At 39.7% G+C, this 17,989-nt stretch overlaps 1 protein-coding gene across 3 annotated transcripts in view; it reads left to right on the forward strand.

The window, feature by feature from the left end:
• Positions 1-17,989, forward strand: part of STK33 (serine/threonine kinase 33) — a 63,625-nt gene that overhangs the window by 15,620 nt on the left and 30,016 nt on the right. For all 3 annotated transcript variants that reach the window (XM_070763657.1, XM_070763665.1, XM_070763672.1), the window contains exons 3-4: positions 6,978-7,119; positions 16,261-16,551. In XM_070763657.1, coding sequence (XP_070619758.1) covers positions 16,330-16,551 — 222 coding nt within the window. In that variant the 5' untranslated portion in view covers positions 6,978-7,119; positions 16,261-16,329. The remainder of the gene's footprint in view (positions 1-6,977; positions 7,120-16,260; positions 16,552-17,989) is intronic.

Genomic DNA, 17,989 nt, shown 5'->3' on the forward strand with positions numbered 1-17,989 from the left:
CTCTACTTAATTCTTTACTTAATTTTTCCAGCCATTTGCTTCCATTTTGTATGACATTAAGTCTAATTATGATGTTTAAATGAATATACTGTTTTTCCTTTTCTTTTTTAAAAAAAACATTTATATTTTGTATCAGAGAGCCCTCCCCACGTATTTAATGCTGAGCTAGAATTACATTTTCCCCATTTTAGCTGTTAAACAGAATTTTCTTTCCTATGGGATTGGGCTTTGAGATGGAAGGTCAGAGAAGTAAATATTGAGTAAATATTGAGAGCAACACAGGCCTGAGTGAGAGGTCATCTTTACCATTAGTCAAAATGGGATAGGCAAGCAAGGCGTGATCCTCAACAGAATGAGATGAGGTGGGCTATGCACATGTGCAGAAGGGCTACTGCAAAAATCAATGGAAAACCTCTTTATTGGTGAAAGGTCCTTGATGCTCTCTGAGCTTGTTTGTTTTCTTGCAGAGATTTCATTACCCTAAATAGGTAACATCATCAGTGCTAATAAGGATTGTTGTTTGCTGTCAGTTCATATTCTGGTGTCTTGCCTGCCTGTGTGGGTGGGGGCGGTCTTAGAGATTTTTTGGTTGAGCTGTTTACTGATAGCTCTTTGGCAGTTTCTTGATTGGGGTATTGCTTACTTGATTGTTGGTCTGAAGTTAGCCTTGGAATTAACTTCAGAGCAACAATCTTTATTGTTGCCAAGAAAACTGGATAAAATGACTGAAATGTTTTGAATACAAGTTTCTGAATCCTCAAGTCAGAAGAGCCTTCTTTATATTGGGAAATAATAGTAAAGTATTAATTAATTAATTAATTAATTAATTAATTAATTAATTGAGGTGCTGTTATAGCCAGATCAAAATCTCAAGGAAGTCTGGTTGTTTATGGTGCCCTTCTTGAAAGAAGAATACCTGTATTCCATTATCCAGAGACACACACAATTGATACATGAAATGTGAGAAATGTATACAAAGAAAAAAAATCAAAATTATTAAAGTAGAAGTGAAGTGCATTAGAAGAAATTAGGAGTAAGTGAACAATGCTGCCAGAAGGGGGAATTTTAAATTAGATGAGTATATAATATACTATTCAAGATATGAGCTCTTAAAAAGGAATAGAATGGTAGTAAATTCAGAAAAATTTCTAAGTGTGTGCTTATCTATAACCCAGTAAATAAACCCAGGATCCTTTGTATTGGATTAAAGGATATAATGTGAAAATCGAAATAAAATTCACCACATCATTGGAAATAGACAATACACAATGCAATCTAGTTAGCCGGGACAGTTCAAATATAGAACAGAACGGACATGAGCTATAGAGGTCAAATATACAGATTACACTTAGAAAATTGAAGTATGTCTGCCAGCAAGATTTGACCTGGAGGACATATACCAAACAATAAAATCAATGTAAGGGACAGACTTACTTGGTGTAACTTATGTGAAAGATAATTTGAGAAGCTCTGAGAAGCTATAAGAGCAGAATAGAAAATAAAATACACTGCAAAAGGAAAAGATCCAAGTGGCTTTTGAGATCTAGCCGGAGCTTTCAGATCAAGAGAGCCAAAATAAGCTAGAAAATGAAAGTCTAGGTAACAAAAAAGAGCATACAGTATAATGGCTGCACACAATCTTTCAGTGTCAGGTAAGAAATAAGTATACTTCAAAATAACAAACAGAGAGGGAAGGTAAACTCAGTAGTAGGTTCTAAATTCCATTGCTACCAGTTCATGTGCGTGCTTGCACGTGCGTGTGACACTTCTGCACATGCGCAGAAGCATCCCAGGTGGGTGGGCAGAGCCTCCCACCACCATCGTTACCAGTTTGCAGAACTAGGGTGAACCGGAAGCGACCCACCGTTGGTATAACTACTTTAAAAAAATCATCTTTATTTTAAGTAGATTTCTTAAGAACAATGGAATCTTTTTTTTTAGGTATGCATCTAGAAAGTACATACCAGAGAGCTATTGTGCACAGAGATGAAAACAGAAACCTAAAAGCACTGTCTAAAACCTGTGCACTGTGTTGGAGATACAAAGAGCAGATTAAACCTAGGAAGGAAAGCAGTAGCAAACTGAAATACTGAATAATAATAGTGAGTGAGAATATCTGTATGACAACAAAGATCCGAATATTTAAAGAAATTATTTATTCAGTGACAAGGCTTTAACTGGTTGAGGAAACCTATAATAGTAATGTTCTTAAAGTCACTGCTTTGGCTAGTGACAGTCTTCCAGACTGTCTTCCAGACAGGCTTCCAGACTCAATTCATGGTATTGATTGTTACCTATAAAGCCCAGTATGGCACTGTATTGGGAACAGTTTTGCTAATTATGATTCAACTTATACTTTCTACAGTAGTCATCTAGAGTGGGAATAAAAAGGCTATGAATTGGATATATTATCTGTCAGCCCTTCCTTTTCCCGACTCCCTTTTCTTTGTGAGTGCTAGGGAGGGAGTTTTCTGAGGTTTTTTTCAGGGACAATCCTGTCCCAAACTCTTTTATCAAACTGTTGTCTTGGTGGGGCCGCCTCCTCTTGCCCTTCAAAGCCATTCCCTGATCTCTACATTTGTTAGGATCAACCCATGGATTGCTATTTTACTCTTCTGCTCTTCTGATCAGTGCTCTTTACTTTGGATGGAAGCCAGCAGAGAAGACTAAACACATTATTTTCACATTCCTCACTCTTCAATATGGACTGAACATATTTTTAGAACATTTTAAAAAATTTCATACCACCATTCAGAAAATGATGTAGTCTGCATTATCCTAGTAAAAAATTGAAGGGGAGGGGGGATACATATTTAATAAATTGGTATTAATTACCTAAAATAAAATAATTTAATGTCAATGGATAATTTTCGATTATACATATTTTGATAAAAATTCAAGTATATAAATTGAACAAATGTTACCTGTCTCATAATACAATTGTATCAATTATGCCTTTAGCTTATAACCACAAGCCCCAAATATTCCTAAATACAACACTTAAATAGGCAAATAATGCCTCCTTGTGAATATATATTAAAAGGCTTTTAGTTTTCTTAGTAGAAATAAAACTACAATTACACCGTATTGGCTTGAGCTATTTTATTAATATGCAATTATTGCTTTTAGGAATGAAGAACATGACAGTAATTCTTTAGCTCACAATGGATTTCCTATAGTATTCAAGTATAACTTAATGGACCTTATAAAGATTTCCTTGTTATTTTCATTTTTAATATTGAAAGCTTTTGTAAGTTTAGAAAGAATAATTATAAAGTTTCCCCCAACTTATGTTTATTATTAGTCTTGTGTTTAATTATGTTGCCTTGTTCTTTTTTGGTATGTTAGGAATGCTTTCAAATGGATTATGAAACAAGGGGAGCAAAAGAATGACCATTTGACATGGTTTGTTAACATTAAAAAGTTTAAGAAGTTCCTTAAGTTAATTATTTCTTGGTACCTGTGGGGTAGACAAAACATAGTGTCATTTTGCACAGTTGACTATTAAATAAATGAATGTATCATATGTCAAGGACAACTAATTTCTGTTTTGTGCTTCGTGTATCCTGAACACTATATTAAGTGTTGAGTGAAGTAAAGTTTCAAATGTAAAAACAGTGATGGTAAACCTTTTTTTGGCTCGGGTGCCAAAAGGGCCTGCCCGCACACCCACACCCATAACGCAATGCTCTCCCCCATGTATGCACGCATAACCCCCCGTGCTACCTTCCCACATGTTTTTAACCCTCCCCAGGCTTCAGGAAAACCCCCAGAGCCTGAGGATGGCAAAAAAAGGATCCAACGGGCCTAATGGAAGATCCAACAAATGAGCCAGGAAACGTGGAAAACTCTTAAAAACATCACTGATTGCGGCAAATCTCCTTCCCAAGCTGAAGGCACTCAGCAACTGGCACATGACCTGAACGTGTTCTACTGCAGGTTTGAAAGGAAACTATAGCCACCTATCTCCACAACCTCCATCTCAGACACACCAGCAACAGCCAAACTTCCTACAACTGACCCTATCCCCTTGGGTTCACAACCCCTTGTGATCCCAGAAAAGGAAGTACTAGATGCATTTCACAGACAGCCGGGAAAAGCATCAGGCCCAGACGAGATAACTCCTTGCTGACCGATTGGCCCCCATCTTCTCCGAAATCTTCAACAAATCACTAGAGATATGCCATGTTTCTCCTTGCTTCAAATGCTCCACTATCATCCCTGTGCCAAAGAAGCTCTCAATCAAGGAACTGAATGACTACAGACCAGTTACTCTAGCATCTCTAGTTATGAAAACCTTTGAAAGGCTAGTGATGTCCTACATGAAAACCATCATGGATCCACTGTTAGACTCCCTGCAATTTGTATTTTGAGCAAATAGATCAACAGATGATTCTGTTAATATGGCTCTGCACTACATCCTACAACATTTTGAATCTCCAAAGACCTATGCAAGTGGGGGGAAGTTACATTCAGAGTATAAGAAGCACCCAAATTAACAGCCTCTTTTAGGGAGAAAAAAGGTACATCGTATACAGTGGAAAATACGGTAAATCAGCAATTGGTACCTGAACACACTTGTAAGTGGATCACAAGCTTCCTGACAGATAGGAAGAAGCAGGTAAAGCTAGGCAAAATCACATTGGATACCTGTACAGTTAACACCCTTCCCCCTTTAAGTCTATGTACTCTTACCACTTCTCTTCTTCTCAAATAATCCATCTGTTAAACTACTGAAGTTTGCAGATGATACAACAGTGATTGGTCTTGTTTGAAACACAGATGAAACCATATACAAATGGAGGTTGAACAACTAACCTCATGGTGCGACTGGAACAATCTGGAACTGAACACACTCAAAACCGTAGAAATGTTGGTAGATTTTAGGAGAAACTCTCTCATGCTACCAACTACAGTGATACCTCGTCTTACGAATCCCACGTCATATGAACATTTCGAGATACGAACCTGGGGTTTAAGATTTTTTTGCCTCTTCTTCTGAACTATTTTCACCTTACGAACCCGCCGCTGGCGCTGGGATGCCCCGCCTTCGGACTTCCATTGCCAGCCGAAGCGCCCGTTTTTGCACTGGTGGGATTCCCCTGCTGGGATTTCCCTGCAGCATCGCAAAATCCAGAGATGGGGTTTCCCATGGAGGGGAGCCTCAGGGGAATCCCACCAGTGCGAAAATGGGTGGTTCAGCTGGCAAAAAGGGTGAATTTTGGGCTTGCATGTATTAATCACTTTTCCATTGATTCCTATGGGAAACATTGTTTCGTCTTACGAACTTTTCACCTTACGAACCTCGTCCTGGAACCAATTAAGTTCATAAGACAAGGTATCACTGTATTACAATACTCCGAGACCGCCTTCTGCCGCATGAATCCCAGCGACTGGTTAGGTCCCACAGAGTTGGCCTTCTCCGGGTCCCGTCAACTAAACAATGTCGTTTGGCGGGACCCAGGGGAAGAATCTTCTCTGTGGTGGCCCCGACCCTCTGGAACCAGCTCCCCCCGGAGATTAGGATTGCCCCCACCCTCCTTGCCTTTCGCAAACTTCTTAAAACTCACCCCTGCCATCAGGCATGGGGGAATTGAGACATTTCCCCCAGGCTTATATAGTTTTATGTATGGTATGCTTGCGTTGAATGGTTTTAAATTAATGGGTTTTTAGATACTTTTTAAATATTAGATTTGTTTATTGTATACTGTTTTATTATTGTTGTAAGCCACCCCGAGTCTGTGGAGAGGGGTGGCATACAAATAAATAAATGAATGAATGAATGAATGAATAAATAAATAAATACTAGACAACACAGAATCAACAGCAGATTTCAAATTTCTAGGTTTTATCATATCTCAAGATCTGAAATGGTCGCCTAACATCAAAAACGTGATCAAAAAAGCACAACAAAGAATGTTGTTTCTATGCCACCTCAGGAAGCACAAACTGCCCAAGGAGCTGCTGATATAGTTCTACAGAGGAATTATTGAGTCTGTCATCTGCACCTCTATAACTGTCTGGGTCATTTCTGCAACCCAACAAGACAAACACAGACTTCAGAGGATAATGATTATCCTGCAGAAAAAACAATTAATACCAACCTGCCTTCTGTTGAGGATCTATACACTGCATGAGTCAAAAAGAGGACCGTGAAAATATTTACTGACCCCTTGCATCCTGGACATAAATTGTTTCAACTGCTACCCTCAGAACGACACTATAGAGCGCTGCACACCAAGACAGCTAGACACAGGAACAGTTTTTCTCTGAATGCCATCACTCTGCTAAAAAATAATTCCCTTAACACTGTCAAACTATTCACTAAAGCTGCATTACTATTACTAATAGTCTTCCCATAGTTCCTATCACCCACCTCCTCCTGTTTAATGACTGTAAATTATTGCTTGTATCCTTATGATTTATATTAATATTAATTGACAATCATTAAGTGTTATCCCTCATGATTCTTGACAAATGTATCTTTTCTTTATGTGCACTGAGAGCATATGCATCAAAGACAAATTTCTTGTGTGTTCAAAAACACTTGGGCAATAAAGATGGTTTAAAAGGCTTTTCTATAGGAGGGAACTTTGATGCATGCGATTTGGGCTTGCTTGCTAATATTATGCTGGCTAATATTAAGTCCTCAGAGAAGAGTGGCATACAAATCCAATTAATAATAAAATAAACAAATAAATATAGTCCAATTTTGTGTTGATATTCAAATTATTATTAATGTGATTTGGCAAAGAGAAATATGTTTAAAATTGTTAACATGATTTAAATTCTTTATCAATTTATGAAGAAATTTTGTTTCTTTGGGTTTGGAATATAGAATATAGAAAGTAATTATTCAGATTTAAACTGTTGTATTGAGGTTACAAAATCATATAAAATCTTAAATTCTCTCCAGTATGGAAACAGAAAGACCGATCTTTTGGTGTTCATTTCTTGTGATTTTCTTTTATGTTTAGATAGCTCATGAACATTAAAGGGATCGAATCTGTACTTTTGGCATTCAGTGACATTCAGTGATTTCTATCTATCTATCGGGTATTGCTACTATTCCTTTCCATGACAATATTGCCCATTTCATCATGGGCCTCACTTCATGAGGTAAGATTTTTCTTTTACATTATATTAACTACGGTACTTCTTTTCTAATAATGGATGGTTATCTTTGGACTAGCATGGAGGAGAAGATTTGGGGGACAAGTTGGAACATCACTCTGATTATGGGTGAGAGGAGACAAAGGCCAGGCCATAATTGGGGAAAATGGCCTCTATGTATTATACTGGCTCTGTCCTCCTGTATTCAGTCCCATTTCCAAACCATTAGATTTTCATAGGCCCTGAGTTTTGAATGCTACTGTTGCTGCTAAATGCCAGTTAGTCTGCAATAAAGATTTGTCTATGATTTAATGATAATTGAGAAGGCTGAACTGGCTTTTTTCACAAAGCATGATTGGCCTGGAGTTGAGATTTCCCTTCTTGGTGATCTACCTGGCTGAATTTTGGGTGATATCAGACAAGGACTTGATATAGGAATGATGGAGTAGCTGTGACCATAATGAATAATGTACTTGTGTTCAGGGGTCCTGTCTCATAGATAATCAGATATGGAACCCTATTTTTTAAGTAGGGCTCTAGGAGTCGGCTGGAATTACTACTACTACAGTATATCATAAAACATGCTTCACATCAATCTTCCTGGCTAATCTGGATTTCATGACTGTACTGGTGATGGAGTTCTTCGGGTTTATGGTCTATCTGCATTCTCTGGAAGCAGAATTTGCTCAAGAACTCATGACCTCTATGGTAAACAGAGATTTGATCAAGGTCATCAGTAGCCTTGTATATAATAGCGATGTAGTTGATCTGTTTTTATCTGTTGGGATAGTGATGGAATGATCTGGAGTTAGGAAATAGTGCCATCATACCTCTGTCATGGTAACATCACTGATTCCCTTCAAGTTTTTTGATGATGCTCACTGCTACAGAACACTAGACACATTTAATTAGTACACCCCAATCTTAAATTCCAGAATGAGCTTGGGGTGTTTATGAGGATATATTTCATAATTTGACTGAAGCCTTAGTCGTTATCTGAAATGAAAGGGCAGCTAGAGCTTTGGATTGATTGCCTTATGCTACCTGTCCTCTCTCATTGAACCTGAGGCTTTCCCAGGTTTAGCGAGGAGCTGAGGAAAATAACATTGGAGAAGAAATGCTTAGATCAGTGCTAGAGGACAATGAGGGGTGAATCTGAGTACAAGCTAGAATCCCTATTAATGCCTACTTTGTGGTAGTAAGTACAGCCACACACTAGTATTATTGCTTCTGCATTTCTGCAAATCTCTATCTAATAGTCTGCAAATAGTCAACTTAGACTCCCTTGAAGAAAGTGGGACCATATGCAAATTTTTGGGAGAAATATACTGTGATAGTGATGGAATGATCTGGAGTTAGGAAATACTGCCACCATACATCTGTCATGGTAACATCACTGATTCCCTTCAAGTTTTTTGATGATGCTCACTGCTACAGAACACTAGACACATTTAATTAGTACACCCCAATCTTAACAACCATATAGATTTTCTCCCCAATAATATACCCCAATCTTCAGATAAAATTGCCCCAAATTGAGCTCTGGCCTTGATGGAAGTCATAGAAGCCCCATGAAATTGATTGACAATCAGCCTGGCTTGGTTATAGGCAGAAGTGGGCTGCTAAGGTGGAATGGTAACGTGCTCGCCCCCGTGGCTCTGAGTGGTAGCGGAGTCCAGAGCGATTTTGCTACTGCACCTGCGCAGTTAGCAAAATTGCACGTGGAGATGTAGGGGCACCCGTGTTTTGGTGTGGTTTTTGCTTCTGCATGTGCAAAAAACCAGGGCAAAACACAGGCACCCCTGTGTCTCCACTTGCGATTTTTCTATCTTCACAGGTGCAGTAGCAAAATTGCGCTAGACTCCACTACCACTCAGAGCGATAGGGATGAGCACACATCACCATTCCACCTTAGCAGCCCACCTCTGGTTATATGGGAAGTGGCTAATCCTGTGAATACAAATTCAGTGGACAGGGTTCTAAGCTCAGCCAACTAGCTGTATGACTCCCCTGGATAGCAAAGGCTATGTGTTGAATTCTTGAGAGAAGAGCTGCTCCATCATGATGCATATAGCATCTACCGTAGGCATGGGATATTTCCGCCTGTCTGTCAAGGCAGTTCAGGTCATGCATCTGTTGCTATGCTTGATAGCTTTTTCACTCAGTCGCTCACTGAGGATGGTTGTACTTTAGGTTTCTTCTGTAGAAATTGACCGGTGACTGGAAGCTATAATACCTGTGCAGCTTTAAATTTCTTTAAAATATGTTACAGTCTACAGACTACAAACTGTAAGTTTTGGAGTTTTATTTTGAGGCTAAGGGGTGGCACTTACCCCCCTCAGGTAACCTGTCATCTCTGCGAGCCTCTGACAGCTCTTAGGGTTGGATTCAAGCATTTAAACATCACAGCCTGAAGTACTGATTAACATTGCCTGATTAACATCGCAGCTTTCTTTATCGCTTTGGGCAGCCTGCTTGTCATCATGAATTGCTCTATCACTTCCAATTGACTGCTTAAAAGCTTTTAAATAGCTAGAAGGCTTTGTCAGTTTGTTTGACAGTCATTTGAAATATTGTAGGCTGGAATTGAAGCCTCTATTGAAATTGGCAGTTGCGGCGGCCATTTTAAAATCGCTGGCCACCATTTTAGGTGCTCTAGAGATTTGGAGTGTTCCATCCTGACCGAAAGGGGACTACTAGTACTTTAAAACGAATTGGAGCAGCATGGAAAAGATTCTGGGAGTAATATTCCTCCCAGAACACACAAACACCGTTTGCTTGAGTGATTGATTCCTCCTATACAAGCCAAAGCTACTACAGTTGCCAATTTACATAAAGGATTAGTGGAGCTATTACAGTCCCATAATTGACAGCTTGCCATATCCCACCAGGTACGGCAATTGATTACAGGCTTTGCCAAGTTCCTGGACAGGACAAGGCAAAATAGAAGGGCCATGCCTCACCAGGGCACAGCTACAAGACCAATAGCATATCAAACAATATTTATCACACTCCTGACAGGAGCATGGCAATAATTACTGGCAAAGTCATGCTCCAGAAGGGCAAGGCAAGATAAAATAGGCCACGCTCCAACAGAGCGTGGCCAAACTAAATTGAAGTGAATACATAATAAGGCCATGCCCCACCCACAAGGGCACAGCATTTACTTGTCAGAAGATTAATATCTTAAGACAGTTCATCTATTAGGATAGTGATGGTCACTAAGTGAATACTTTGGGCAGTTAAATTCTATCTTTAATCAATTTCTGCTGCAACTGACCCTACAGGTTTTCAATGGTCATAGAATCCAGGAATTATACATTAGTCTCCTCGGACCACCGTAAGGGTCACAAAGGCCGATATAGGTCAGATGACCAAGAATGCCCCTTGAAATCATCAAAAGGAGAGACTTCTTTAACTAAGGCTTCAAAGGTGCTGAGTGCTGATGAGCAACACCATCACACTGTACTAGACAAAATATTTGATAAGACGGTCACCAGGGGCCAATTATGGGGCTCAGAGGCAATTTTTTTTACCTCTCTCTGAAGTGATTATTATTGATAGGCCAAATCACACCAAAGCCAGAGGCCACCTTCACTCCAAGGTCATAGGATCATGGAAGACTCAAGATCAATTATACTTGATCACATGCAGGCCATAATGACGGAGGCTATTCGCCAATGCATTGCATCGGGCCTCCAGCAATCCAGATGGCAAGGCCAAGGGACCTCTGGTGGCAATACCAGAGGCGGTACGGAGTATCTTCCTTATCGGGAATGGGATATGAAACAGGGATCTGAACACTCTGATCAAGACGATAGGTCTCAACATTCTGCAGCAGAATATATGGAGCTGTCGGAGGACAAAAGCGTTCTATCTGAGCAGACTTTGGTCACGGATTTGTTTCCCGTTCACCTGTTCAGGCCCTTGTTACATAAAGTAAAGATGACTACTGGGCTGGTACCAATACCGTCTGATCCTGACCAGCAGGCAGTTAAAGACTTAAAGGATTCCTTGTTTTTGGAATGAACATCAGAAGCAGTACTGATTTCTTTGCCTAAGATATTTGTTGACCTCATCACCCACCAATGGGCTGGATCAGGTGCCAACCCATCCTCAGTGGAGAAAACCATATATAATGTGGCACCAGATTTAGCAAAATCTGTTCAGGTGCCTTCCATTGATGCACCAGTAGCAGTATTTCATTAATCATCTAGCTTCCACTGGGATCCAGCTGAATCTTTACTCCTGGAAAATCGTCACTCTGAACAATCACTACAACGGGCCCTCCAGGTTGTGGCATGGGCAGTTAACGCATCAATTATGGCATCATTTTTTCCAGAACATCGCTTATCTGGCTTCGCCAGCTGCAGAAGTAGACACTTCCAGAAGATGCACAACTGTGACAGGACATAAATAAGTTAATTGCAGCAATCCAATTAATGGCAGATGCCACCTTAAACTCTGCAAGGTTTGCAGCTAAATCCATTGGCGCTTCAGTGGCTGCTCACCATATTTTATGGATTAAAAATTTGTAAGCAGATGCCCACCACAAGTGGCAATTAGCTATGTCTGCCTTTGTGGGACATCATCTGTTTGGAGAATGTTTGGAACTTCTCCTGACTGAAACTAAGGAACATAGGAAAATCCTCCCTTCTGTTACCAGGCGTCCTGATTACAAACCGTCGCCTTACTCCAGACATCCAAACTACCAATTGTATGGTTTAGGTTGGATGTCTGAATAGTCACAAGGGTTTTATGGGCAGAGGTCTTGCCAACACCAAGACCGGCCTGAAAGGGGCTGCCAATTTAGAGCTAAATGGCCCTTTCGAGGAGGAGGACGCCCCTAGTGAATGTCTTCCTGAGTACCTATCCTAAGCCTATTGGCCTACTATGCAGACTGATGGGGCAAACCCACTACAGGCATTTGGGTGCGAGAGACTATTACATCAGGTCTATTGAATTCCACTCCATTCCCCCAAGATTTTGAATCTGCTGTCCAGTCTCTAGAGTTCTGGCCAATAGGATCCTCATGGAGACAGCTATTCAGCACTTTCTGGACATGAATGCCATCGAGGCCATCCCTGAGGATCAATGCAGACAGGGCTTCTACTTGATTTTGATTGTCATCACAAAGATCTCAGGGGGATGGAGAGCAGTTCTCGATCTTAAACGACTTTACCATTACTTCATCTATAAACAGTTTGAGATGCATTCAATGTCCTCAATTTTGGATGGTATTAGGGACCGTGACTTCCTCTCTTCTATTGACCTTACGGAGGCATATTTACATGTGCCCATTTCACAGCATACAGATAATACCTGAGATTCCAGTTCGCTGGATCTCACCTTCAGTATAGGGCAATGCCATTTGGACTCTCATTGGCTCCCAGGGTTTTCACCAAATTGTTAGCGGCTATAGCAGCTGTATTAAGGGCCTTACCTGTATGTGTCCAGTGCTACCTGGATGATATACTAATTCAATAATCATCCATTACCCAAGCTCAGGCAGTTGTACAGACAACCATCCAGGTCCTTTGATATCACAGGTTCTCAGTTAATCTGGAAAAGAACCATATATCTCCAGCTCACAGATTGCTCCATTTAGGGGCTATAATCGACTCAGTTCAGGTTAGGGTGTATCACTCCCCAAACTGTCAGAGTAGTATTCAACAATTGATTACTACTATTCAGAAAGTTTGATCTGCCTTAGCAAAGCTAAGGCAAAATGGTATCCACCTTTGTCATAGTCATCTGGGCCCGAGTTTGCTTACAAGACCTTCAATGGTTTCTGTTGCCTTTTCAGAAGGGCCATTTCTACTTTGGACAAAGCAAAATCTTCTGTTTATTCAAGCAGATCACATTTTGGGTGCTGCCATTGTTCAGGCAGATTGGTTCAGCCAGACATCTGTAGATCAGGCCGTGTGGAGACTTCACTTGGATATATTCCAGAATCTGACAAAGATATTTGGTATGCTTGTGATGGATTTTTTTTGTGATGCCGCAAAATGCACAGATCGAATAATACATAACTCAGTTTGAGACATTGGGCTCCCTGGCAACCAATGTGCTACAGATTGCATGTCCCAGAGGACTCTTATACATATTTTCTCTTCTTTTGTTAATACCTCAAGTAATCAGGAAATTATTGGAGGAGAAGGCAGAGATTATACTCGTAGCACCATATTGGCCATGTAGACTTAAGTTTGCAGATCTCTATCAGTGGAGGCACCCTGGAGGATTCCGCCGAACAAAGAGTCCCTCAGCTAGGAGTCACTATTACATCCAGACCTGCAGTGGCTCAAAATGACCACTTCGCACTTGAGCGGATCACTCTAAGGCAGGACAATTTACCATTTGATGTCATTGATACAATACAAGCATCTTTTAGAAAGTTAACAACATGAATCTATGATGCCACTTGGCGCAATTTTTGTACCTGGTGTGAGAAGGCTAACATTGTACCATGGCAGGCATCAGCGACTCACATTCTTATGTTCCTAAAGGCAGGTTTGGACAAAATATTCAAACTAAATACTTTGTGCCTTCAGATGGTGGCATTGTCGTCTGTATTGTCTTGTGGATGTAATGAATCTTTGATGACTCACCCTGATATAAGCCGTTTCTTGCATATCGGCAACATAGGTGTCCATTGAAGAAGCTTGTTGCACTGTGACATAGTTGTTGCCATCTCCATTTATGCAGCACTATAAACTAGGTGTGTATGCTTCCACAGAAGTATCCTTTGATCGGAAAGTGCTGCAACAGGTGGTTCAGGACTAAAACTCAGCTCCAGTCTACTTAAAGTTGTCACCAGCCTGGTTGGATAGCCAGCTTTGGTATGTCCCATGCCTGGATACTATATTCACCATGAGGGACAAGGGGCATGGTCTTACATGATATGCCTCCGAGCTGTGTATATAGCATCCAGTCCTGTCCATTATAGTCAAAGTAGACTGTGGGCTTCAATCAGGAGAAACATGTTTAGATTAAAGGTATATAGAGTCTGTCACTTTGAAACATTTCTTGTTTCAAACTGTTAAGTACAGCAACAGGGGCGTGACCTGAACAGCTTTGACAGACTCAGTCCAATCAGAGAGCAGACAGAAATATCCCATGCCTGGATGCTAGGTCCACATCTCGGAGAAGAGATGTATCAGGTAAAACCAACGGCCCTTTTCTGCCAGTGCTCAGAGAGGGATAGTTTATTTCCTCCTAAAGAAACAATAACAACCTAATCATGTTGAATAATTTTAGTCCCACCTCCAACCTTCTCTTATCTGGATCTTTTCAATCAGATCCCAGACCTAGGTATGAGATCAAATTGGTATTGATTGTTCTTGTGGATCACCTCTGATGAGGATAAAATGGGAGTGGTGCGTGTGCCCTAGTTTTTGCTTGATCTCTCAGCAGCCTTTCCTTCTGGGGCTAGTTTTAGCCAGTGTCCATGTGGGAAAGAAGAGTAACCCATATGCTCTCTCTTTAATAACTGTATAAAACTTCTGTGTTAGGCAATTCAACACATGAGGTGAGGCATCATCAATATTCTGATGATGCCCAGTTCTGTCTTTCTATCCTGGGGCAATCAAATGATGCTGTAGAGATTTTGCCTTGATGTCTGGAGGCTGTGGGGGGGTCTAGACAGAGAAGAGCCAGCACCTGAGCTCTAACAAGATGGAATGGATTTGGATCCTAGATTTGGGGATAGATTTGGACTACTCCAAACAGAACGAATATGCAATTACAAGGTCAACCTGGATTCACAGCTTTGGATTGAGCATCAGGTGGCAACCATGGTCAGGAAGGCTTTTGCATAACTTCATTTTATTCATTTATTGTGCTGTTTCCTGGACTAGAACAAATTGCTCATGGTCATTCATCACTTGATCACAACTTGAATGGATTACTGTAATGCAATGTACATGGGGCTGATCCCAATCCAGAATTTGTAGCTGGTTCAGTGCATGCAGTTATGGGAATACTTTAGTTTGGTGGTCCCCAACCTTTGCAACTTAGTGGCCTGGCTTGGGGGCGGGGGTAAGGGAAGTGGGCTGCATGAGGAATGGGCTGGTGTGCCCTGCTTTAATACATTGGTCCCCAATCTTTTTGGCTCTGTGGACCAGCAGCTGCAGTGCAGGAGGGGATAGTTTTGCATTGGTTAGTCCGGGCCTATGCCATGGCCCAAGGATTGTGGATCCCTGATTTAGTACATTATTATATTATTATTATTATTATTATTATTATTATTATTATTATTATTTATTAGATTTGTATGCCGTCCCTCTCCATAGACTCGTAGATATCTTTGCTCTATGAGCTTCGCCGGATTGTATTCCATTTCATTGTGATTTAGCATGCAATTCGAGGTGCTGGTGGTCACTTACAAAACCTTTCATGACATAAATTTCAGATATTTGTAGGATTGCCTCTCCCCAGTTGTTTCTATCTGTCCCATTAGGTCTGGTGGGAGAGGGATTGTATGAGTTGGCACTGATTAAACAATTCATCTTGCTGGATTCAGAAAGCATCCTGAAGTGTATGTTGAAGCACTTACACTCTAGATCACTATTAGCCCTGAGATTAGATTTGTCCCAAATCTGGTTGTCACAATTATTGTGGCTGTATTATGCTTGTTGCATTGTTTTTATATGTTGTTGGTCATCCAAAACTGGATAGTGAAATAAGTGGTTATATACAGTAAATTGAACAGCTAAACTAAAATAATACTAGATCATAAAGAACACAGTGCTATTTTTTCAGTTTTGTAAACTGAATATATCAAGACCAACAGTTCTTTTCTTTTTGTAGAACTCAGTAATTTTTTTGTTGAATTTTTACCTTTTTACTCTTACTAGAGCCATAGTGGAGGTAACGATAATGATTTAACTTTCTTACTTATAGAAATTGTTTTACAGCTCATTTTTTGTTGATTGTATTTTTAATACATGGGAAAATTCCCATAGTTCTTTGCTAGAGTTTGCTTTGTGGAAAAATATTTTTACAACAATGTTTTGGACTTTTGCTTCTCCAAAGTATCTGTAAATATCAAGAGTCTGTCTTTGTTACAATATTGTTGTTACTTGCTATTCATTTCATATTTTATGCCACCATAAATTACCCACCTCCTTGTTCTGTTTCCTTCAACAGTGCATAGAGAGGTACCAATCTTTGTGCTATTTAATTTGCACAACAGGAGCCATACAATCAAACAAATAAATGGCTGATCTCAATAAAGAAGAGAAGAATGTAAAATGCCTCAAGTGCTCTGCAACATTTCAACCAAGCAATACTGTATGTTCTTGTCCCTCTTGCAAAAAGGATTCTGTGTGCTCTGGAGAAATTGTAGTAGAAACCACAGATGTTACAACTGATAAAGTAAATGAGAATTTAGAACCTGAAGAAGGCCCCTCAAGAAAACAAGTAACCTTTTTAGAAGATGTAAGCGAATAAAATTTAGACATTTTCTTTCTACCTCTGCTCTGCACTGATTTACTTTGAAATTATTTTCTATGGCACTTAGTTGCAGAAATTCTCACCCACAAACCCAGACAAATATGTCAGGATCAGAGCCTTTGCTCTGTGAAATACCAGTGATTGTTCCTGAAAAATGTATCCTTCTCAAATCTGGGATGGAGCTTCCTGTTGAAATCTTGTTGGGTTTACCCTTAGACTATCTACTGTTGACCTCTCCCGATTCCTAAGAGGTCAGTAAGGGGGTGCATAAGTGCACCACCATGCCTTCCGTCCCCTGTCCTAATGTTTCTCTCTTACTAGTATCATGTATATAAACATTGTTATATCTTTGTATACTACCAATACATACTTGACAAAATAAAAAAATTTAAAAAAATAGACAAACATTTGAGTGCTGAGAAATCTAGCTATGATGTTGCATCATATATCAATTGTTTTATAGACTAAATTGTCTTATTCCTTTTTTTATGAAATCCTATTATGACCACTGTAACTTCTCATTCTTTTCTAAATAGGCAAACACCTAGTTACTTACTCAATATTTAGCTGTCTCTTTACCAATCTTCCAATGAATGCTTCATTTATCACACTAATTGTAACTGAGGGCTATCTTCAGACTATTCTGTTGCCCTTTCCCCATCTGTTCTCTCTTCTGGCAGGGTCTGACTTCATGTATTCAGATGGTGATCCAGTTTTTGGGAAAAAAATCTTCTAATGTCTTGTTTATGTCACTATAGGTCAGAATAAAATTCCTAACATTCAGCTACCATAAACTGATCTGTCAGGTGTAGCTGTACTCTTAAGTTACTCCTATGTGGAAAATAACAAACTTAAGCATTTACTTTCAAGAATTTGTAATGTTTTGAGGTTAATCAACACTGGACATATTTGTTACAAATACATTTGGAGCCATTTTGAAGCACAGATTTTCTTTCCCCTTACTTATTTATATAGAATCCTCTTTATTTATACCCCTACTTGTAAGATAAGAACCAATTCAGTGAAATAAATAATAAGTAGCAGATTACATTAGATAAGTCATTTTGGTTCCACTGATTGTTTAATTGTTCCATTTTGGCAAAAATGTAACAGAAGGCCTGAATGGATGACATCTCCAGTCAGAGGAAAAGAGATCACAGAGTGAGATCACGGAATGAAATCTTATTGATTCTCTGTAATCTCCTTCAGAGAAGGATATACCGGTAATTGATCCTGGTAACTTGCTGAATAGGTTCTAAAATGGGTATAAAGGGCATGTAGCTATAATGATTCTTTGTACAGAATTGGTTCTAGAAAGTGGCACCAATGAATTTCTGTTTGCCTCCATGGTATGCTAAATATTTTATTATCAAACATCTTTCAGTGTTTTCAGCAAATTTAGGCAATAGAATAGGTTATTCAA

The sequence above is a fragment of the Erythrolamprus reginae genome, chromosome 1 (genome assembly GCF_031021105.1).
Source record: "Erythrolamprus reginae isolate rEryReg1 chromosome 1, rEryReg1.hap1, whole genome shotgun sequence".
In the NCBI taxonomy this organism is placed as follows: Eukaryota; Metazoa; Chordata; class Lepidosauria; order Squamata; family Dipsadidae; genus Erythrolamprus; species Erythrolamprus reginae.